Raw genomic sequence first — 23,578 nt, forward strand, 5'->3', positions numbered from 1 at the left:
AACTTAAGTTGTGGTGACAAGCGATGGGTCTCAGCTGGAGGAAGCTGATTCTTCGATTGTTTTTCCCTCTGACTCGCTGGGGAGCAAACGTATTAGACGGCGACTAAAATGCAGAATTAAGCATGCAGGGACACTTAATATAATACAAACATAATCCCTCCCAGTCTCCGGGGATTATCAGCCTTCTTGAATTATTTGCCAAGAGGAGGCCTGGAAAGACGGAGACAGTAGCTCTGTGTGTGTTAAAGGGTCAGTACGCACAAAAAACACGCTTCCCGTCTGCCTGCGAGTGCTGCTCTTCCATCCTGATTCATCATTTCTTTCCAGCAGTCTTGACACACATCTGGCTTTTGCACTGAGGTTTGTGCGCCACTTGTGTACGTGAAGGAGGAAGCTGACTTAAAGCTCCGCGTCAAACCTAAAAACATGTTTTTTGCGCCTTGTCTTCCAGGCAATAGAGACCAACCTGATGAGGAAGTCGAGCAGCGGGCTGACCTACATCGCGGAGTGGAAGGGGGGGCTGCTGGAGCATAAGATGGGTCACCTGACCTGTTTCGCCGGTGGGATGATCGCTCTCGGCGCTGATGGGGCGCCCAGCGACAAGACGGGCCACCAGATGGAGCTGGCGGCCGAGATCGCCCGCACCTGCCACGAGTCCTACGCCAGAACCGGTAAACCTGCACGAGGAGACAGCAAAACTATTTATTGTTTCAGATTTGCTCATTTGATTCTGACTTGTGCCATCACACAGAAAATGTCTCGTTCAAATGACAGCAGCGCGTCCTCTAAAGCAGACGTGTCAGCCGCCTGTCATCATTTTCAGCTCTAAGGACGAATTTGTTGAAGGAAAATGTGTTTTTAATTTTAATATTCAGTCAAATCGTTGTATTTATTCCCTTCATTCTGTCTTCAAGTTGTTTTCTGACTTTTTAAAGGCAGCCCTGCAGAAACGTTGCGACCAGCAGATGGTCCTAACTTAAACGTGACAAAATGTGGAAACATTTAACCGAGAAACACTGAAACACACTCTCTCACTGTCTCCCATACAAGATTAGTCTGCTGCCTCATGTCCACGACGTGTTTTCTCTCCTGTGCAGCTCTGAAGCTCGGTCCGGAGGCGTTTCGTTTCGACGGCGGGGTCGAGGCCATCGCCACCCGCCAGAACGAGAAATACTTCATCCTCCGTCCCGAGGTCATAGAGACCTACATGTACATGTGGAGGTTCACCCACGACCCCAAGTACCGGGAGTGGGGCTGGGAGGCCGTTCAGGTAACACGTGTTCACCGTCACAAACACTGTGGGCCGTCTGAACAGAATGTTCTCATCTGCGCTCTTCTCACATCGAGTTTAGAGAGATTTTACTTCAGTGAGGTGAAGTGAGACACTTGAACCAGCGCTGATTTCATTGCTGGTTTTTCACGTGTTCTAAAAGCCACACGACAGAGCACTATTGAAATGAGGTTTGGTGATATTTTAAGCATGCAGTGAGCTCGATTGATGTTGCCTGTCGCTGAAGTCGTCCCTGCGTCTCCTCAGGCTTTGGAGCAGCACTGCAAAGTGGAAGGAGGCTACAGCGGCGTCAGAGACGTCTACGCTTCCTCTCCCAACCACGACGACGTGCAGCAGAGCTTCTACTTGGCCGAGACGCTCAAGTAAGACACACAGACCCAATGTCTTTGTCCCTGTCCTCTTGTGATTGTGCTGTCATTGCACTTTATGGCGGGACAAGGCCCCTGCACACACACACACACACACACACACACACACACAAGCTGTGATGGTATGCAGAACGAGTGTGGCTGAGGTCCCTGGGAAGGTTACTTCACTGCACGCTGAGCGAATGTGAGACCTTTTGCACATCTGGTTTAAGAATAACTTTAACGGCTCTTTAAACGCGCCGTGAGCCCCGCAGTGCGACGTCTGGCGGCCAGCGGACCGTCTGTTTAAACCTCAGCTGCAGCTTAACGAGCGTGTTTAGGTTCTGTGTTAGCATTTAGCAACATTTTAAGCTCATGTAATAAAAATCAGATCTTTACAAGAAGGTATTAAGTTCACTGTAAAATGTAAGTGAACATGTCCCATGTAAGACAGGGACATGCAGAAAATCTCACAAGAAGAACAGACAGACTGCACACATCAGGGTTAAAAGAATCGTTTTGTTCATTTTAAAATGTCTTTGGCTCTGTATCAAATGATTGTTTTTGTTATCAATTAACGTGTCAGTCGTCTGCTGCACTAATCAGTTCATGTTTTCTCATTCATCAGAGCAGAAGGTGACGTCTTCTGTGCAACCACAAGTCCACAACCCCAAAAATATTCAATTTATTTTTATAGCCGACAAAGAAAACCAGCAGATATTCGTGTTTGGAACCAGAACAGAATGTGTAGCCGATGATTTTCTGCTCTTTGAAAACAGTTAGTCAGTTATTAAAATAAACTATTGTCACATTAATATGGATGTTAGTCGACCTTCCCAGCAAAGCTTCTTCTTTCTCCTGCTCTTCCTCCACAATCCTCTCTGTTTGCTTTACTCCCATCAAAATCTATGGCCTCCTCCTCCTCCTCCTCCTCTGTCCCTCCCCCGCTCACTTCCTCCTCTCCTCTACTTCTTCTTCTTCTTCTTCTGTCATTTTCTTCTTTTTTTTCCCTCCACACCAGACAGCTGTTGACAGGAAGTCAAGGTTAGCCTAACGGAGGCTGATGGGGACGAGGTGCCATCCAATCCCACTTTTTTTATTGGCAGTAAATTTTAACAAGCATCACCTCTACTCCTGATTAAACCACACACACACACACACACACACACACACACATGCACAAAGCAAAATGTCTGGATGTGTTTGAAGGTCCTCCAGGTCGGGATGCGCACATAAAAGTCTTTTTTTTTCTGTTGATCAGAGTCCAAATGAGATCTGAATATTTTCACAGGCGTGATAAAATGTCTCCGGGAGAAATAGCGCAAAAAAGAAAACGTCTCATTAGCCTCCCCCAGGAAACTGGAGGAAAAAATATGAGCATAATCGACCACCAGCCCGGACAGGAACACAATAATTACCTCATCAGTCAGGCCGCATCACCTCATGATCTGAGAGACGGACCTCGGTGGACACAGAAAATATCAATCCCATTTAGCAGCAGACCCATAAGTCCAATCCTCCTAATGTTGGTCGGGGATCTTGGCTTCGTGTGAGCCACTTCCAGGACTCGTCTCCCCGCTGCTGCCAAGGACGCGGCCATCCTTCACACTGCTGCCTGCCTTCGCTCACTCGCCGCTCCCTCCTGGTTTGTTGGCAGGCAGAGCAGGACGGGGACTCGCTGTGGACGCCGAGGACAACCAGCTCCTCTGAATCCTTAGTTTTAGTCCACTGACACATTTTTGTTTTTTAAATTTCTCCTCATTCTCACCACTTCTTTGTTTCGGCAGGTTGTTTTTTCATAATTTCTGATGCCAGTAAACCACAGCGTTTCATCACTTCAGGTTTCATAAAACCCGGTCTGAGCCGAGCTGCGCCCAGCCTTCACGTCGGTTTCGTTTTGTTGTTGTTTGTCGTTGTTTTTGGCAGGACTGCTGATGGAAATTGCAAAAGCTGAAGACAAGTCAAAATAATTTCTAAAACTCTCCACGGCAAACAGTGCAGATCCCAAAATGAGTCATGTTTCTGAGGCAATGAAGACGGGAGCTGAAGGGTGTTCACTGAAAGTGTTTTTCCTGACAAATTCTCTGCTGCAGGAAAACATCAAAAGTCGCAGATCCACAGACTTCAGCTGCCTCTCGCGTTAGCTCGGTTCTCTACACTCCATACTGGCATCGCCGAGGCCTTGTGTTAATGCTTTAAGGGCAACATTCGGTGCAGCTCAGCAAGTCGTGGGCGTCTCCTGCTGTTCAGGTTCACATGGTGTGCGTGAAGCTGCGTCATGCCGAGGCGGGAACAGAAGCAGCAGGTGTGGCGACACCTTAACAGACTCTGAGCGACACTCACCAACAGGTCTCAAAGCACGCGAACAGATGGAGAAATGGATACTCCAGGAAATAATGAATGAATCTTCTGGTTGGAAAGCGTTTAGGGACTTGTTTGGTTAGATGTTTAAAGGGGAAGTCTTGAAGTCGTTTGAGGCTCCACAGAGGAGCACAACACGGTCGAATCTCTGACTGATCTGCTGTGTACGGTGGCTCACACTGACCAGCAAAGCAAAACTGAAGCTCATGAAAATGCTGTGTTGGAGGGCTGCTTGTGCAAAGAGTCCTCGTGTTTATGTTTCCATCTGTAAAAGCAGCTGATGCACCACCACTGCAGGTGGCGTTTAATGATAATAAAGCTTGTCCCTCTGTGTCTCCTTCAGGTACCTGTACCTGCTCTTCTCTGACGACGACCACCTCCTGTTCGACCACTGGGTCTTCAACACCGAGGCTCACCCTCTGCCCATCATCAGGAAGGACAAAACCGACAGACCCAACGAAGTGGAGTAGTGGACCATCCTGCGCTGACACCCAAAACAAGTGCGAGAACCTCTGATCCTGTGTACCTGAGCCTCCCGCTGTCTGTCTGAAACCAGTGTAGCCAATCGGAGTCAGTCCCAGTGGTTACAGACGCCTCTTGATCGAATTTTTATTTTTAACGGCATCAAGCGAGAATTCGAGCCTGTCGGCGCCCAATTCTCGGCGTAGAATCCAGTTTTGTTTTTGTTTTTGTGTTTTTTTGCTCTTTGTTTCGTTCAGCTCTGGCTGAGTTCAGTCGGTGAGCTGATCCGACACATTTACTGCCAGATACCAGAAATGCTCTCCGAAAGAATGCAGTGATATCACGAGAGAAGGTTTGTACGTTTTTTAGATTCTCGCATCATGAAACACTCTGAGGGTGTCATTACATCGAGCGAGTTGTCATTCCGAGGTGCAGTCCGACCACGTTACTCGTCAGTGATTTTGTTGTTCGTAGCTGCAGTTTTTTGTTTTTTGTTTGTTGTTTTGTTTCGTGAAGGAGAACACTGACAAACCTGAACCAGTCGTCTCCCTCATGTGGACATTATGGATGTGAGCTTTGGGCAGCCGAGTCTGTGGATCTTACGAGGCGGACTCGGTGAGCTGAAGGACGCTTCGTTCACTTCACGCGTCGTCTTTTCCTTCTGCCGTGCCGCTTCAGTGTCTGGACAGAAACCGGTTTCCCTGCGCCAGTGCTGACTCCACCAACGCCACCCGACGTCTGCGTCCTCTGCAGACAAACATTTGCTTTCATACGAACGTGGTCGTCTCTGTGGGGTCAGAGGAGAGACGCAGCACGACCCGAGCCGGCTGACTGCTTCCTCCCTCTGAGTTCGGTGTGACGCAGGACGACCGTCCACGCCAACTCTCTACCTGCCAGTTATCACCTCCCCCCCACGACGTTTACACGAGGCTGTCCCTCTTCCTCTCCTTCTGACTTAATCTTTATCTTTTCTGGCTTTCTTTCTGTCTTTCTGGGGTTTGACCGATCCAGGTTTTGCTTTGAGAAATAAGTTTGCAGTTTTTCCCCTCAGTATTTTATTGGTTGCTAAGCAGAAAAAAGCTCCCTGTCAGTGATCACAGGGTCTTGAGAGCAAATGAAGCTGTTGCAGACTAAAGTAAAATCAGATGCAGCTGTAATGGAGCGTGGAGGTGAGTTAGGCTGTGAGACGCTCTGGAAAAAGGCAAATGGAGCGAGCAAAGTTTTTTATTTATGTTTTCTGGCGTTATGATCTTTGTAATGAAGACACTGAATCTTATTTCCTTCTTCCACCTTCTGCACATGTGAGTTTCCTTAAATCTGAACATCTGGTGTGTGTAAGACCAGAATTTTTAGCTCCACTAAAGAGGATGCTGATGCTGATGCTGATGCTGATGGATCGTACTCATCAGCAAACCTGTGCTCCAGTCAAACCCTCTTTGTCGTCGCTTTGAGTCGCTTCTCCTCGTCTCCGTCCTCCAGTTCCTGCGTAGGGTCGGCTGTAGGATCTTCTCTCCTCCATGAGGAGACGCTGACACTCGACTTTGCTGTTTCACCTTCACACACACACACACACACACACACACACACAAGAAGCCATACTGATTCTATACAGCTTTACCATTCTGACTTTTGTTCCCTTCCTCCTCCATCGGGCTGCGGCGTGCGATTGGGTTGCTGTTATTGTTGTTGTATATTATGTTCAGCGTTGTTCTCACGTTGTTCAGTCGGGTTTCATGGTGAAGATTTCTCCTGACGCCACTCAGAAGTGTAAGCAGATGAAATCCAGTTTAGTCTTCAATCCTAGTGCCTTCACTGTTGAAAAGGAGTCGGAGGGAAACGCAGCTCACGCAGACACAAAGGAGTAGAGTTTAAACAGTCTTCTCCTGTCTGATGAGGATTATACCAAAATTAAACACCGATTAGACGGATAATTCCTGCTTTTTTTAGTTCCATTTTAAAGAAACTTTGGCTTGAAAGTAGCCCAGCAGCTGGTGAAAACTGGGACTCTTTGTGGAGCACAGAAATGATTTAAAAATGTCCTGATATGCTGATAGTGTTCAGTCTAGGCAGCCGTCAGGTACCAGTCGCCTGTTATTTCCAAGGCTACACTGACATCTAGTGGTCAGACATTCCAATTACAGTCTACACGACCGCTGGGCTCAGAGGCTGCGTGTCATGTAACAGTCATTCATATACGAATTATTCTGGGTGAAAAACTCCAAACTGTGGATGTAATCATTTCACGTGTTGTTGTGAATCCTCAGCTCGTGCAGGAAGGAAAAACCTCTTGAGTCAAACTTTTGCTTTGTTCAATGTGACTCAGCTCTGCCCCGTTCAGGTCTCCAGTGCTCCTGTTCCCACTAACGAGCTTCAGACAGACATCAGGTGTCTCTGGGAGATGTGGAAGACGTCATTAGAAAGTTCAGGGAGCAACAGCGTCTTTACCGTCTGCAGAACTGACTCTTCTCAGGCGGTAAAGACGTCCGATGGAGGAACCACAGAGGCTCCGACTGTAAAGGAAGCATCTGTGGGCAGGATGCCGGATGCTCTCATGCTTTTTGCTTTTTTAATAATTTTCTTTTTCAAAAAAATCCACACGTAGATTCAGCGTCCCCACAAATGTTTAATTTGCTGCAAGATTTTGCTTTTCAGAGCTCATCAAACCTCCAGATTTGCCGAAGCAGAAGAGATCAGTGCAGAAAAAGGGCAAAACAGATGCTGACGTTGCTTCACAGACCTTATGAGAATGTTAAAAATAAAAAAGGTTAAATTACAAAGTCACAATTACAGAAATCTAGATGATGTTCTTCCATTAGCCGATTTTCACCCAGTTTTAATTACTGAAAGTGAATGCTGATAAATTCCCTAATTTGAATTATTTTTCAGAAACAAATGAATAAAATAAAGAGGCGCCCTTATGTAATGACCAACAGACAAATCAGTCGGTGGGTTCAAATCCTCGTGCTGTGAGAAACCCCTCCACGCTCCTTCTATCACTGTACAGACGACAGCGTCCTCGTGTTTAATCTGTGTTTGGTTTGATTAGTTGGTTTAGAGGCGTTCGTTATCCATGTGAAGTTGTGTTGTAGTGGTTGATTTTGCTGCTGATTGTGTTAATTTATTCTGTAGTGGTCAACTTGGGACTTGGAGGGTTTGCGAGCTGACCCCCAGGTGGCGCTGTGGGCCCATAGGTTCATAACTGGAACCTAAACATGGAGCTGCACGACTCTTTTTGTGTTCGCATATTTATCTACCAAAGACCGACATCCTGAACTGATCTGTTTAAAGGTCCTTCACGTTCCTGCATTTTTCAAAGTCAGTTGAACCACAAATAACATCATCACTGAATTACAGGTGTTGGAAAAAATGCTACACAAAGAACCTTTTAGGTGATGTTAGCGATGGCAGAAAAATGTGCTTTAATGGCAGAAAGAGTGCAAAGTTAGCACCTGGGAGTCAACCAACCTTATAGGAGGAAAGGAACTGTATGAATGTACCATCCAATGTGAAGTGAAGAATATTTTATATGCATTATTGTCTTATTGTGTTCACTTCTCTATGCTTTTGTTTTGTTTTTCTTTTATCTTGGAAAGCACAAAAAAAGATGAAGCGGCGTGCAGGCAGAGAAAAGAGGGACTGATGGGCCCGTTGGTGCTTCTGATGGCTGTTAGATGCAGTTGATGTAGGAAAAACAGTTTGTTCTGCGTGTTCATCGGACACGTGAAGCTGTTTGAATACAAAGACGCACAAAGCCAGAGCTTCTCTTTCTGATGCTTCACCGTGAAAATGAGTTTTGTTATAATGTAGCCCAGTGTCCATGTAGAGATTCTTCAGTGTTCAAATTTTGCCCTGTAATTGAAGTTAATCCTCCGAATTTAAAAAAAAAACAGCAGTCATGACTTGGTGTTGGTTAAGCTGAGGTTCTCAGCTTGTCCTGTGTTAGTGTAATTCAGGCAGTTTTATTCAGTTAATCCTTTGTTGAACATCATAAGATCATTTAAAATGTTATGCTGCAACAGTTAGTGCTGTTTCAGTGGTCACTGAGTGTATTTTAATTGAAATCAGCCGCTGGTGGAAGTGTAACTAAAGGTTTGAAAACTCCATTCAGAACTTCATTTTAAAAACATCTGTTTTAGGCTACACTGTAACATTAAGGCACTGACACTGTCTGGATTTGATTGAAGTTGATCTTTATGAATTCTAACTATATTTGTCTGGTGACAGATCAAACCTGTGTTCTTACGGAGGTTTTTGTAGTGGTGTGGGTTGTATTTGGTATTTTTTCCTCCAGATATGATGATGTGAATTGGTAGCCATTTTTCAAAAAATGTATCAATGGAAATTTGAATTGACATGGTTTCCTGGATCACAGTTTCCGTCCCCCATGTTAAGATTCTTAGTGCAATTCGACAGTGTGAAATATGATTTTTAATGTATTTTGGTAATCGTCAGTATGTTAAATTAACTGTGTGCAACCCTGCATTTTGGAACCGCAGAGGCTCAGAACCATCAAACTTGAATTAAAGGGCTCATGAATGTTTCGACAAAGCTGGAAAACAACATGAGCGACGTGAGGCCCTGCACTTGGATTGATGTCTGTAGGTGACGCTGATCTGGTCGTTTTGCCACCGGACAGGAAGGAAAGGCAGAATGTATTTTGGTTTTTCATGCTTTAGCTTCACAAAGTGGGACATCATGCAGATGCATTTCCAACTGCAGCTTCTTCTTTTTTTTTTTTTCCAAAGAAAATGGTTTTTAGTGATTTTTTTTGAATATTGTGTTGATGATCTGTTGCGTTCCAATGCCTTGCTATTGGTGAATATTAAAGGGCAATGCCAGCTTTTTTTAAAAACATTTTTTTTTGTGAGTCCTTGTGAAAATCCACCCCTTTTCCCAAAAGAAACTTCTAATTTATATCACACTGACACTTCACCACTTTCCTCCACAAGTGGTGGACGATCTCCAAATGTGACTGACCTGCCCGGGACTCAAGTAACCTGAATTTTTAAAATGGTTGGCGTTGCCCTTTAAAGGTTTAAATGCGTGAAACCAACCTCAGAAATGTATCTGTACAAAATATTGCTGATAATCATTCCATTGCACATACTTACTTTTGCATTTATATGCAATATTTTAATTTTGTGGGGAAATCTGTTTTATTGTGTTATTATTATTATTGACAAAAATGTAAATATTCCATTCCGGCAGATCGGCCGCTCTACATTTATATAAAAATCTTCTGAGTTTATGGATTCAAATGTTATTAATAAGCAGCAGACTTTTTAATAAACTATATTTGTTACACTTCTATTGTGAATAAAAAAAATCTTTTAATAAGTGGTGGTTTTGGATTTGTGTGCTGCCGTTTGAATCTGACTTTCATCCTTAGAGTGAGAACATTCATTATATTCCCACTTTAAAATTATGGATTTGCAGTCTTGTTACCTTTAAAAGAAAAAACGTGAATTTTCCGTGAACGCCGGCAGAGTTTGTGTCAGCGCTGCAGCCGAGGTGTTTTGCTTTGGTGTCCACGTGGCTTTCAGTCAGTGTGAGGGTTAGCGTAAGCTAAATTAAGCTTTAAAATTTGAATTCATTTATGAGCTATCTTTGTTTTTTAAAAAATGCAATTTGCTGTGTTTGATTCGTTCTTGTTCTTATTTAATTCAGTCTAAATGTGAGTTACAGTCAGCGAGAGTTTCAGTTCAGATGCAGTAACTGAAACAAAAGTGTGTCGTGAAGCAGCTTTGGTCTGCAGACGCCACATTAGACTCACCTGTCACATGACCTCAGTTAACCAATGAGTGATGGCTTTAACGGTTAAAAACCACGTTTTTTTCCACAGCTTAGAGCTTCAGAAGTGCTTTTCTCCCCTAAACACAGAAGCGCAGACCACAACATCCTGCTCCAGCCAAGCACAACGCTGCTAACACGTTTGTTAGACGTTGTTAAAGGCTGCCGCAGGTTCGTCGTGGACATCTGAGCTGAAGGCTGACCTGCAGCACCGCGACGGCCTCGGCCTGTACCACACACTGCCATACACGCCTGATCTGAGTCCTGAGCCCACTGGAGTCTTTCACTGGGAAAAGGAATGAAATGCATTTCAGAGTGGGAGAAAGCACCAGCAGAAAAGCTTCCAGGTGGAGGCTGTTGTTGTTGCCAAAGAGTGTGCAACCGAGTATTTGGAGATTTTAATGCTGTCCAGATCATGTTTTAGTTTTCTCTTTGAAGGCCAGCGAAGCCCCGGTGGTTTGAGAAAACAATAATAACAAACGGTGGAAACGACTGGGGAAAAGCTGGCGGGTGGATTTCAGTCAACACAACTTAAAGACACCATTCTGCTTCCTTTCGAAGCTTTAGATCAATAACTCCCCCAGTCAGGTCACATGACTTTCATTAAACTCATTCAAGGTCTCAGCTCAGACACTTTTAATGCTGCTAAACACCAAAGAGCCAAACAAGAATGCAGACCAACATAAAAATAAACTATTAATAATGAAAGAGGTTTGAGTAATGAAAAGCACAGAACACATTGAAATGTTCAGATATAATAAAGGCCACACTGTTCAGTCTCATTCTGGGCTTCTTATCTGTCCAACCAAACACTGTGAACATTTTCCTTATCTGGCTGAACTGCTGCTGTGGGACATGAGCAGGGCAGCAGAAAAAAGAAGAAGATAATTGAGCACAAGTTGTTATCACCTCTGCTCAGTTCCACGAAGACGAAGACAATCCTGTGAGTCTGCCGAGTTCACCCTGAGACCCAGTCAACTCAAACACTGTCCCCACAGCAGACTTTAAGGCTTTTCAGTTCAAGGCTTGGACTGAGTGTAGTACAAATGTGCTCCTGAGCACCACCAGAGGGCGCTGCAGGACCACAACAGCAACAGCACAGGACAGCAGGTGTTTTATTATACTTTTAATTTGATGAATTCCTTTTATGACCTCCCTGTTCAGCGACAGCTTCCATCAGCCTCTTCCAAACTGTCAAAGGTTAGTTTGAATTTTTGTTCTTTGACTTGTGTACAAACCTCAGCCTCAGGCAACACCTGAGCCTGATGTCTGAGCACCCAGAGATGTCGGGACAGCTTAGCGTCCCATCGCTTCAGGACGAAGGTGGTTTGTCCCCAGTCAGGACCTGTGAGAGACACTGGGAGAGGTGGCGCCAAACAGTCTCTGAGGGTCGGCGCTCCTGGACAGACAAAGCTTTGAATACCAGTAATAACGTGAGGTCGTTTGGACATGCAGTATTAGGAAGGAAATCAAAATACATCAAACATCCGCCAATTTCTGGAAAAAAAGTGTCTTCTTTGCTCACTCGCATGCTCTAGAAATGCCACAAAATAAACTGCTGTGGAAAGTGGTGTACAGGAAATACTACAGAAGTTAGCAGGTTAAAATATGCCTTATAGACAGGAAACAGAAGGAAATGTGGTGAAGTGGAGCTCCTCCACCCAGCAGACGGAGAAAGCAGAGAAAATCTTCACAATGGAAGACCTGACACGTGGAGGTGGAAGAAACGGACCAAAACTGTGACAAGGACGAAGGACAGGACAGCAGATTTAGCCGGCGAACCACTGATGAACCACTGAAAATGTGGCTTTTGTCTTAATGTGGTTTCTGTAAAAGTTTGCTTGGCTCAGAAATATCAACAGCATGAGTGAAAATGAAAGAAGCGTCGACGCCTTCGTCTCCAGCTGCTGCTGAACCCGTTCACGATCTGCTCGCAGGGGTTTTGTGTGCCTGCTGAATAAATCTCGTTTGCTCTCTTGTATCAAAATGACAAGTTGATTCAGTGTCTCAGATTTGTTTAATTGGCGGCATAATGTTTGGAGGAAACATGTCATTAATCCAGACATCAGTGTCAATAGCTGTTAATATGACAAAGCTGTGAGTCAGCTGAGCAGCACAGTAGCCTCAGGGGGACTCGCTCTCGCCCTCTTATTTCTTTCCTCTAATGAGCCAAAGAGATGACGAGCGACTTGTCATCTGTAGAGCCGCCAGGTGGCACAAAGGGGTGCGTATGCAGGTGTGGTGGGACGAAGCAGCACAAGCTTGAGCTGAGTCCTGGTCCTGACTGCTCCTCATGTCCACAGAACCCATCAGAACCTCACAGCATCGTAAGCTCCTCCAGGAGCCTCCTTGTCTCCTCGTGTCCTTGTCTCCTGCAGGGGTATTTTGGTGACTGGAAGATCCTCCATGATGGCAGAGGAGGAGAAAGAGCACAACGTTGAAGCATACTTTACTATAATGGGAAACACTTTACTGGGCTCACCTGAACCAGCTCGTTAGAGCAATTATCTAAGTAGCCAATCGTGTGGCAGCAACTGCATGAAAGCATGCAGACATGATGAAGAGGGGCAGCTGCTGTTCAGGGAAACATTAGACTGAGGCACAAATGATCTGAAGAACGTCTAGTGAGTGTTGAACCGCTGATCTCCTGGGATTTTCAAGCACAAACCGGTGGAGTTTGCAGAGAAAAGGTTTTTAAAAACCCCAAACCAAACACATCCGGTGGGCAGCAGTTCTGGTTAATGAACAAGGTGAGAGTGAGAACCTCAAACAGGCGTGTGCTGAGCAGGCATCCCAACACATCGAGGCCTGGAGGGGCCGCAGCAGCAGTCGACCACATCAGGCTCCGTGTCAGCCGAGCGGGTACAGGTTCAGGCACGAGACCGGACAAACCTGGTCTGCTCCTGCTAGCATCAGAGTTTGGAGTAATGAACATGAATCCGTCCTGCCTCAGGTCAGGGGTTCAGACCATCTCCTCACGAGAACATGACGACGACCTGAACGGACTCCAGAGTCTGATCCCAGTCCAGCAGAGCACCCTTTGGTCTGCAGCATGAATGTGAGTCCTGCAGCAGATAATAAAACGTAGGCACTCGACATTTCTGCAAACCACGTGTTTAATTTGTATGATTCGCATCAACTTTTCTATGATTGAGGTCCCATTTCATTCTTAGGAGCTGATTTGTCCTCGGGGTGTGGATGTTGTTGGTATGACGCCGATCCCACTGCCACACTTATTCCAATCCCTGCATCTTTTCCCCCTCACACCTCCACTTTCCTGCTTTATCATCCGTCTCCTCCCGTCCTTTAGTGTACACCTGCGGTACATCAGAGGACTCGGATTAAACTCCATTTAAGCAAAAAGTCCAGTGAGCAACTTTCATTCAGCAGCAGCACATTGAACACAAGGAGAAGACACAACGTCTGCATCTGCATTCCTGAAAATTCTGATTGGTGTGTGTGTGTGTGTGTGTGTGTGAAGAGCAAATCTGCTGAGCTGCAATAACCCTGAAGGAAGGAAGAAGAGTTTTTTCTCTTGAGCTCATCTTTTATTGAACAGAAGCAAGACACACTTCAGGGTTGTTCTTGTATTTAGGATTTTTTCTTTTTTACCTCCTGTTTTTTTTTTTTAATTCTCTTACTGGCAAAAAGTCTTAGACTTTCTTGTAAACAACCTGATGGATTTTTCAATGTACAGCACACACTATATAGACAAAAGTATCCAGACACACCTCTTTATGGGCCTGTTCCTCAGGGTTTGGGCTCGGCCCCTGACTTCCAGTGAAGGGAAATCTTAATGCTTCAGCATACCAAGACATTTTGGACAATGCTATGCTTCCAACTTTGTGGCAACAGTTTGTTGAAGGCCCTTTTCTATTCCAGCATGACTGTGCCCCAGTGCACAAAGCAAAGCTCCATAAAGACATGGTTGGATGAGTTTGGTGTGGAAGAACTTGACTGGCCCACACAGAGTCCTGACCTCAACCCCATCCAACACCTTTGGGATGAACTGGAACGGAGATTGTGAGCCAGGCCTTTTGGTCCAACATCAGTGTGTGACCTCACAAATGCTCTGCTGCATGAAAGTAAAGTCCTCTTACAAAACGATGTGATTTGAGAGTGAAACGCTGTGGCTCCAGCGCCCCCTGCAGCCTGCACAGGATGACCAGTGACGGACGGATGCATGGAACCAATGAGGATTCACTGTGAAGCACTTTGAAATATTGTTCTAAAAATCTTCACATTTATGGTTAAAATAACAGTTCAATCATGTGTTTTTTACAGTCATAAACATGTGGAGTCCAGATTACGATCCATTTCAGGGCTTATTCATTACATAACTGTTGTTATTGTCTGAGGTAAACTGCAGCGCTCTCAGAAAAACGGATTATGAACCCTGATGACCATTATGTACGTATGCATTTAAGTACAAGTGCATCAGTAAATTAAAATGCATGTACTTACACATGCAATTTAATTTAGCGATGCTTAACATAGCATGACTTGTAAAATAAAGCGTCCAGAGTTACATCATGACACCCACTGACAGCTGAGGCTGAGGAGAAGTCAATGCTACGGCTCTTTTATTGTTTTGTGTGAACCAACAATACGATATAATAATATTCTATATAATAACATGATACCTGAATGCTAAGGTTCTTCACTATTTTTGTCCAACATTCCAACAAAGCGACATTACAAACAGAACTTCTTAGACCGATTTGACTCGGCACACACAGCAGCTCAGTCAGTGGCCCCTAAACTTCCTCACCTGACTTCTGTTTTTCACCTAAATATGCAACATCCGCTTAAACTTTCAAAATAAATGACTTTTGGACCGTTTGGTTTGGACACAGAAACTACTCGGTTGGTGTCGGAAGTCCCCATCAAGAGGTCACACGATGTCACTTGAGGCAGGTAGGACAGCACAAACCCTCCCCCGCCTGAGAAGGACACGCCCCCCTCAGGTGCAATCACTTCCTCTTAACTGAGAGGTTACCTATACCTCCTCCTCCTTTTGTTTCTTTTCAATCCAGTTGTGACGTGTGCGTCCTGTGAGCTAAGTTTAGTCCTGATCTTATGTCAGTCATTTTGTTCTCCCTCTCCAAAGCTAAAAGCAGCCACAATAAGCCAAAAGAAACGAAAGGAGAATAAAACCGCTCTGTGTTTTGAACCTGGACAGCAGCTTCCTGAATTAAGACCAGAGAGCAAACGACAGCGTCAGGGTCTGCAGCGAAGGCCCACTGACCGGACATTCAAACCATCTGCGTGAATGTAACAACTAGCAATCAGTTCCTGGGCTAATGATGTGATGAATATTCAGATTACCTTCCTTTTGATGTAATAATGGAGTGAGCTGGCACACACACACACACACACACACACACAGAGTGCCCAGTCAGGCCAGCATGTCACACTCATTAATAGCACAGCACTTACATCAGCAGCCCACGTCCACACAGTCACTTGATAATTGTGCTATTGAATGAAAATCCATCTGCCAAAGACACAGGGAGGACAGAAGGAAGGGAGAAATATTTGGATTTTTGCAGAGAGCATCGGTCTAGCTGGCTTCACGACTATCCGACTCTGAATGCTGACAAGCTACACGTAAACATCCCTAAACAATGACATGAAGGGTCATTCTTGGCTTTCTGAGTTTCAGGAGGCTGAAGGAGCTGCTGATGGGAGTCTGCTGCAGCATCTGATGAGGGGAACGAGAGGCTTTAAAAAGCCACTCTGTAAGTGAACACATGAATATATTGTCAGCTATATGCAAACAAAGTTGTATAGATAACAAAAAGGTATCAAATTAGACAAAACCTTCGTTACATGTCCTGTGCTGTAACAGCTTTAACAGAGCCAGTTTACTGACTGACTCTATTCTGTTAATGACTGTTTGCTCTTCTGTCATAAAATACTTTTACATTTTGAGAAAAACAAACCAAAAAAACATGTTTTTTTGATTTATTGCAGAGAAAAACCCTCCAATCTCCTGCCTGCACTGTGAATATGAAGCTACTGTGCAGAGACAGTTAGCTTAGCATAAAGACTGGAAACAAGGAGGGGGAAACTGCTCGTCTGGCTGTAATGAAGGTAACAAAATCCACCTACCAGCACCTCTAATTAAATACTTCATTAACATTGCATCTCATTTGCTTAAATAGCACAAAAACAACACCCGTGAACAGTTAACTAACAGGCTAACTGTTTATGCTAAGCTACACTAAGCAGCTGCTAGCCAATAGCTTCGTATTTACCGACCGAACATGAGTGGTCTCGGTCTTCTCTTCTAACTCTCACTGGTTAAGTCAATAACAGTGTTTCCCATGACGTTGAGCCATCAGTATCCCTCAACGGAAAGAATCACAAAACACATCAGCCATCATATTTAATGACGGCATTTGTTCGTCATAACACAAAGCATCTCACTGTCGTACAGCACAGAAATGTTTCCTAACATCAGGGAATAACACAGCGGCAGCATTTGATATTTAAAATCAATATAACACACCGAAGTACTGAGCATATTAAACGGTCTTCCTCCCCTCTGACTGCTCGTCGAGGTCGCTGAAAGTTTGGCTTTTCTGATGCGAGTTGTTGCATGTCAGTTTTGAAAAGGGGGGAGAAAAACCACACGGACCCGACTCCTTGGTGCTGCTGCATTAGCAGGACTCGCCGGCTGCAGCCCGAGAACAAAAGCTGATAAAAGTCATTGTGCATCTTGGATTTGAATTTCTGAGTCGCACAATGCGTCACTGTGTGAGGACCAGTTTAATGGCTGCTTTTCTCTTCCTCACCCACTGGATGTGAGTCACCTCCAGCCTGCGGCAGGTCCTGCAGGTCCAGCAGGTCCGCGTCCACGGCTGCTGGGCTCGGATCTGTGCGGCACGGCGTCAGGAGGAGCAGCACAATGTTTGCTTTGTTTTTAAAGACGGAGACAAAGTTATCCACAGACATCCACCCTCCCAGCAGAACTTTACTCAGTCTGACAACACGCTTTAGTAAAACTTTAAACTACTGCGGCTTTTTCAGGCACTAATTGGAAATGACAGGTTGGCCGTGTGGGGGGAGGGAAAAAACTTTTAATTTTTAAAATTTGATTAAAGATTCTGCAGTTATGAAATTGGGGTTTGGTGGATTTTTCCACTCTGAACCCCAATCTTCCATATGTGGACAAGACTTGTGTCCTGTACTGATCCTCAGCCTCGTCAACCACGTCACCCATGACGCCATTTCACATTTCCTAAGCGAACTTCCTGTCACGGTAGCTGAATTCTCTGCATTAAATATATCCAAATGCATTTTTCAGCATAACGCAAATTACTTGATGCAGGTTTTTCGGGAATAGAAAGCTTTCATTCAAAGCCTGGTTGTTCATCTCAATCAAATGTTATCCATCACTTTTATGGTCTCTTGTCCCAGTTGTGTCAAGACGTCTTCAGAGTCAACCTGAAGAGGTTCACAGGATTTGACTGTTCAAGCTAAGAGAAGGACTAATGTAAATTATTCTTCTTTACAGCAAGTTTGACAGACTTGGCTCAACCTAAAGTTTTTCTCTTTCGTGGATTTGAAGGATGTTTGGTAGTAAGGCAGCATTTGGCTTCCGGTTTCTCTCCTGCTTTTTGTTTTTGGCAGCAGTCCTGCAAGTCTGCCTTTTCCCACCATCCATATGGGTCCAAACCAGCACACAAGTTGACAATAGAGTCATAAAAATATGTGCCATTTGTCCATAATGTTTCAATGGAAATTTGCCTACAATGCAGATAATCTCCATCTGTTTTGACTATAAATAACGACCAATAACTTCAGTTTTGGACAGCAGAATTGACAGGAAGCAGAAATTAAAATAAGAATAATATAAGACTCAAACTTTCTTGTGTATCATGAAACCTTCAAGTTTTCCATAAAGAAATAAATGTTAAAAAAAACCAAAACCCTTGAGGTCGGCCACTCTTCAGTTGCATGTTCAATCACTGCAGGCGACACTCTTAAAGCTATGAAAAATGGATGAATGGTACAGTCTTCTGCACTTTACTTAACAGTGCAAATGCACAGGAAGAGAGACGAAATGTGGATTTGCTCTCCAGCGTTTTCCATAAGCTGGCAGGGGAGCAGAGGGACGACGGCGGCGACACGGTGCCGTTGAATATATTTCCATACGCACACACAGAAGCACATAACCTGCCGAATGCCTAAACAGAACAGACATACATATGCATGCTTGTTTGGCATCCTCTGTTATCGAGGGAACTGTCAGCGAAGTTCCTCCTGGGACGCCGCTGAAGAGCAGGCGAGAACAAAAGGTGAAGCGTAAAACAGGTAGCAAACAGAGGTCTCGCTTTTCTCCTCCAGTTATTTAAAAGTACTTTTTGTTTATAAGTTATTAATCATTTTGGCACATTATTCAGCCTATTTGAATTTGGAAAGTGCATAGATTAATACTGGTCCCTACTGGAAGCTCTTAACATCAGCTTTACTGAGAGTCTACTGATCAGGGTTTTAGGTTTTTTAAGGTTCACAGCATCCTTAAGCATGACGAATGTGTCTCATGGAGTGCAGTAATTACAGATCTGAGAATATAAAACTGTAGCTTCTTCCAGCATGTCCTTGTTGCAGAGGTTCACTGTATAGACAAAAGTATCCAGACACACCTCTTTATGGGCCTGTTTCTCAGGGTTTGGACTCGGCCCCTGACTTCCAGTGAAGGGAAATCTTAATGCTTCAGCACACCAAGACATTTTGGACAATGCTATGCTTCCAACTTTGTGGCACAAATTCCCACAGAAACACTCCAACATGTTGTGGAAAGCCTTCACAGAAGAGTGGAAGCTGTTAGAGCTGCAAAGCTGTCTGTGTGTTTACAATGAGACGTCATTAAAGTCCCTGTTGGTGTGATAGCGAGATGTCCCAATACTTTTGGCTACATAGTGTATGTGAGGCATCTGATCTGCTGCTTTCCTCTGTTCCCTGTTTTCCTGCATGTGACATCAATGGTTCCACACAGAAAGAAAATTAACAAAGATTTATTTGGCCAGAGATCTGCTGGGAAAATTATATGCGTAAAAGTCATTAACATTAATTAGACTAGAAGGACACTTAGAGGGTGCAGACCTCCACCGATAGTCCTTCTCTTCTATGATTTGAGTCTGCAGGCACCACCACCAAACATGCAGATATGTTTCCTCGTTTATTACACTTATGTCAAAATATGATTGTGTGCAGAGACCCTGTGTGCACCTGCGTTTTCTTCTTCTTCTGGTTTTGGTTATTTTGCTGCGTTGGGGATGTTTCTGTGTTCCAGTCTTTGGGCAGTGAGCCAGTAACAGTGTGCAGGGTGTGAGGTCGAATGGGCCAAAACCATAGCAACCAGGTTGTATCAGTATCTTCGGTCTGTCTGTCATGGAGGTATAAAGAGCTTATCTGATGAACATGTCCGACTTCACACAAAATATGGCAAAATGTGTATGTTTTTGTGCTGTAGAAGGTAACTGTCATCAAACAATCAGAAACTAACTTTTATTTCTCTGATTTGCTCGTGTTTAATCACACTGATTTCTCAACTACAGTCAGAGTATGTAACTGCTCTGTTTCAAAGACACATGCACACACACACACACACACACACACACACACACACACACATGGATAACGTGTCAGAGGTGTGTTGGTCTTGTATGCATTGGTTTTGAGTGGAGCTGCAGCTGTGATCTGACTGATACGTTTTGAATTGATCCAACAGTCTGTTTCCTCTGTAAAACTTGCTCACCCAATAACCTTCTGTGGAGTTATGCAATTACGTTTCAATTTGATCGTTGCCCTCCAGTGTTAACGCTGCAGGCTGTGCATTTCAGTGAGCAAAGAGAGATTAGATTGTTGTGGTTATTATGCTGTCAACTTTATTACTTTTTTTTGGGGTGAGCCACCGCGCTTACCTAATTGGATTGTGGTAGTCTGTATTCCCTCTGCAAGATGAAGCTCAAGCCTAAAATATTCCAATTATTAAGCTTGGAGAAGTGAAGCAGAATGTGCACCTCAATTTTGTGTTCGCTAAAAATAGAAACGCAGATGGATGACAAACAAACAAGTGTGTGTGCGTGTGTGTGCATGTGCAGAATCAATCCCCAGCACACAATGGAAAACAATAGAGAGCGCTCCATCATTTTGTTGCACCAGATGCAATCCATATTCCCACAGCTCTCTGCTTTTTCATTTTACCATAGAATACAAGCGCACCTCCTCTGTTTTTTTTTGTCACAGTCATCCTTTATGTGTGACACAAATACAAACGCAGAGTTCCCAACACGCACACACGTACACACATACATCTTCATTAGCTTCGCTTTGCTCTGACATGTTGGCAATTAAAAAAGCTCATCTAAAGCCGAGCCAGAACGTCCATCTTTATCGTTCACCGAGAGCAACTTAAATGAGGATGTGTCTCATTTACAAATCATCACAAACTGTGGTCACTTGTAACGTTGCCATCACACTCGCCTCCAAAACTGACAGAAAATGTGAAGCCATCAGGCCGATCTAAACTGCGGTGGGCAGCGTGACTTAGATGTTCTGTCACAATACGTTAGAACATCAGTCTGAGTTCACCACAACCAGGCAGGACCTTTTAATACACTGAAGCAAACTGGGCCAACACTGTACGATTTGAGCCTGTTTCTGCTTTTTGAGCTTCATTAATTCTGGCTGAAATTCAACTTCGTTCACTGTCAAATCCAAAAGAAAGAGTATTGTAACGTTCTTACACAATAGCAAAACATGGGAAGCAACACATGCCCCAAAAATGTGGGCGCAAAATTTGAAACATCACATGTGTAATTAGAAGTATAGTTGCATTCACTTTTTAATCATCTGCTTTAAAAAAATATCATAAACACCTTCTGTGAAAAGGCACAGCTAACTTTAGTCGCTATCGGTAACATAAAGTTCAGCTAGCAAGCTAACAAAAGTGAGATGAAAAATGTCTACGTGCATAAAACAACACATTCTGAGTGCTATCAGTGGGTGAGTCGTCTTTTCCAGTTCAAAGTATAGTTTTTCATAGCACAACCTGTCAGCACGAAGATAATAAAACATCAACATGCACAGCCGTGGCAGTAACTCTCTGGGTATACTGAAAATCAAAGTCTGCATTTAAATTCTCTCAGCTGCAGCTCAGAGTTTGAAATCAGCACGAGCTTCTCTTGATTTGTCACAGACACAACTTAACTAACACACTCCAAAGCGATGATCAAAAGTGAAAGTGTCAGATGTGCCAACAAGTTCACATTTTGCACCAGTCAGACCAGCGTCCCAATACGTGCCTGATTAGGTGAAAGCAGTTTATTGTGGTCAAAAGTTCAAGCATAAAAACTTATATTTTTTGTACTGTTTGTTCTTCATTCATCTTCGTCTGTCTACTGTTCCTCTGACATTGTGATCTTCCCACTCTTCACCTTGACTACAATACCCCTGCTAACATTCCCTGAAACTTCTTGCAGATTAGGGGCTACTTAGTGCCAAAAAGGACACAACACTCCTGCAGGTCCTCTATTTGTCTCAAAATTGTGAATTACTTGGGGAAGCTTGTGATAAAGTCATTTCAAATCAGTCAAATAGTTCATGCAGGTGAACAAAGCTACACCATATATTAAGCAAGTGATAGTAAACCACGCTGTGGTCTTTGTTGCAGGTGTTGTGGCCGGGACTCTGCCATCTTGATGTGCACGGTCAGTTACTGTAATATGATTTTGTGTCCCCAGACAGGGTTTAATAAATGAAAGGACATAACGCCGATGATACCCTGTTCCTGTCAGTGCAAGATGACCTAATTTGCTGAAAAACAGAGAAAGAGAACCAAGGATACTGCTCCCTCTGAGAGTATTTTAGTTTTATTGATTTCCTGAGATGAGGAGAGAGGAATAAATGTCCCCTGGCAGTCCACCTCAATGACATACACATGATGCCAAAGGAAAGTGGCCTTCAGAGGGTATAAGCTCACTAAATGGTGGTTGTTCTAGCCATAATAGCCTCAGTGTAGCGACAAATACCGACAGAAACAGAAGTTTAACCATGGGCATGAGTGTTATTGGGTATAAGAGTATGTTTCGTTTGTGATACTGCCTTCTGATCGCTAACGTGGCCAAATGTGATCTTTCATTATTGCCCAGGTAGTTAAAATATCTTGGCCCAACAGTGGCTTAAATTCAGCAACCTTCGTTTGGTTAAGTACACTACGCTGTCTCCAGGGGCTGACAAAGACTGGCGCGGGTGATGCTAACTGGAACTCAGCTGGAAGTAACTGGAAATCTGCAGTCCAGTAGTTTACCAAGTCTGGCATTTGTGTCAGGGAAGCCAAGAGATCAATGATGAACTTTAGCAGCCTGACTACCATACATGAGAAGACAAATATCAAGCAAAATCATCATTTGTCTGTTGCATCTTTGTAACATTTTGGGAAATAAAACTCGTGAACCAGGAACAGGCCACTTACTTTGCTATGCTAGCTGTTAGCATACTAATGTGCTAACTGGGTTGTAATTGGCATGTGCAGCATGTGACCTTGTGTGGTGCTGGTAAAAGCGTATTTTTAAAGTTTGGGTAGAGCTAGGCTGCCTCTTTCCTGTTGCTTCCACTCTTTATGCTAAGCTAAACAAAGCAGCTGTGCACTTAATGTGAAAAGTGGCTGCACTACGCTGTGTTCACTACACTCGTGTTTCCATTCAAGCCATCCTTCCACACTGAACTGCTACATGGGTTTCGTCTTTTGCTTACTGATAGTTACGTGCTTACATAAATAACTCACCTGATTATTGTACTTATTTTCTTGAAAACTACAATATTTTTACTAAACCTAAGTATATTTGGTACTTTTCATGCTTAAACCTAACAAAACTGTGATCATGACTGTCCATAAGCTCCATGTTGTCAGCAACAGACATTCCTCAACATGAGACTGGTATCAACCCTCTCATTTAACACTTGTCAAGGATGTGAATGAGTGTATTTCTCTGTACTGAAAGTGTTAGCAGTCCCACCAGGAAGAAATGGTCTTCACATGCTAGCTTGATCATAAGCTGATGTATTTACATGTATCCTGGAATAATCTTTGACAGTCTTCACTTGGGTTCATAAATGTCTGCACCAGATTTCAAGGCCATACATCCAACAGGAGTCAAGATTAAATTTGGAACAATTCGCTGCTGTCCAAGAGAAAAAAAAACAGACATTAGGAAACGAGTTTTCTCTCCGAGATGATAGCTCAGAGCAATATATCACGCTGACCAGATAACATCCTGTCAGTCATCAGCTATTGCCTCACTTTGTCCCTGAA

The 23,578-nt window shown here is 44.0% G+C and overlaps 1 protein-coding gene and 1 long non-coding RNA gene across 5 annotated transcripts in view; both read left to right on the forward strand.

Annotated features, from left to right (window-relative positions):
- Positions 1-9,798, forward strand: part of man1a1 (mannosidase, alpha, class 1A, member 1) — a 105,263-nt gene extending 95,465 nt beyond the window's left edge. The window contains exons 9-12 of the mRNA XM_046374062.1: positions 452-671; positions 1,098-1,270; positions 1,538-1,653; positions 4,343-9,798. Coding sequence (XP_046230018.1) covers positions 452-671; positions 1,098-1,270; positions 1,538-1,653; positions 4,343-4,469 — 636 coding nt within the window. The 3' untranslated portion in view covers positions 4,470-9,798. The remainder of the gene's footprint in view (positions 1-451; positions 672-1,097; positions 1,271-1,537; positions 1,654-4,342) is intronic.
- A 5,364-nt stretch (positions 9,799-15,162) lies between these two features.
- LOC124051081 lies at positions 15,163-22,920 on the forward strand. 4 transcript variants are annotated; one of them, XR_006841740.1, is made up of 4 exons: positions 15,163-15,602; positions 15,917-15,992; positions 16,228-16,347; positions 22,494-22,920. It is a non-coding gene; the product is annotated as an uncharacterized LOC124051081 (long non-coding RNA). The 4 variants fall into 4 exon arrangements; XR_006841741.1 differs by lacking the exon at positions 22,494-22,920 and adding an exon at positions 21,938-22,486 and having other exon boundaries at positions 15,163-15,591; XR_006841742.1 differs by lacking the exon at positions 22,494-22,920 and adding an exon at positions 22,008-22,486 and having other exon boundaries at positions 15,163-15,591.
- The last annotated feature ends 658 nt before the right edge of the window (positions 22,921-23,578 follow it).

Source organism: Scatophagus argus, chromosome 19 (assembly GCF_020382885.2).
Source record: "Scatophagus argus isolate fScaArg1 chromosome 19, fScaArg1.pri, whole genome shotgun sequence".
In the NCBI taxonomy this organism is placed as follows: domain Eukaryota; kingdom Metazoa; phylum Chordata; class Actinopteri; family Scatophagidae; genus Scatophagus; species Scatophagus argus.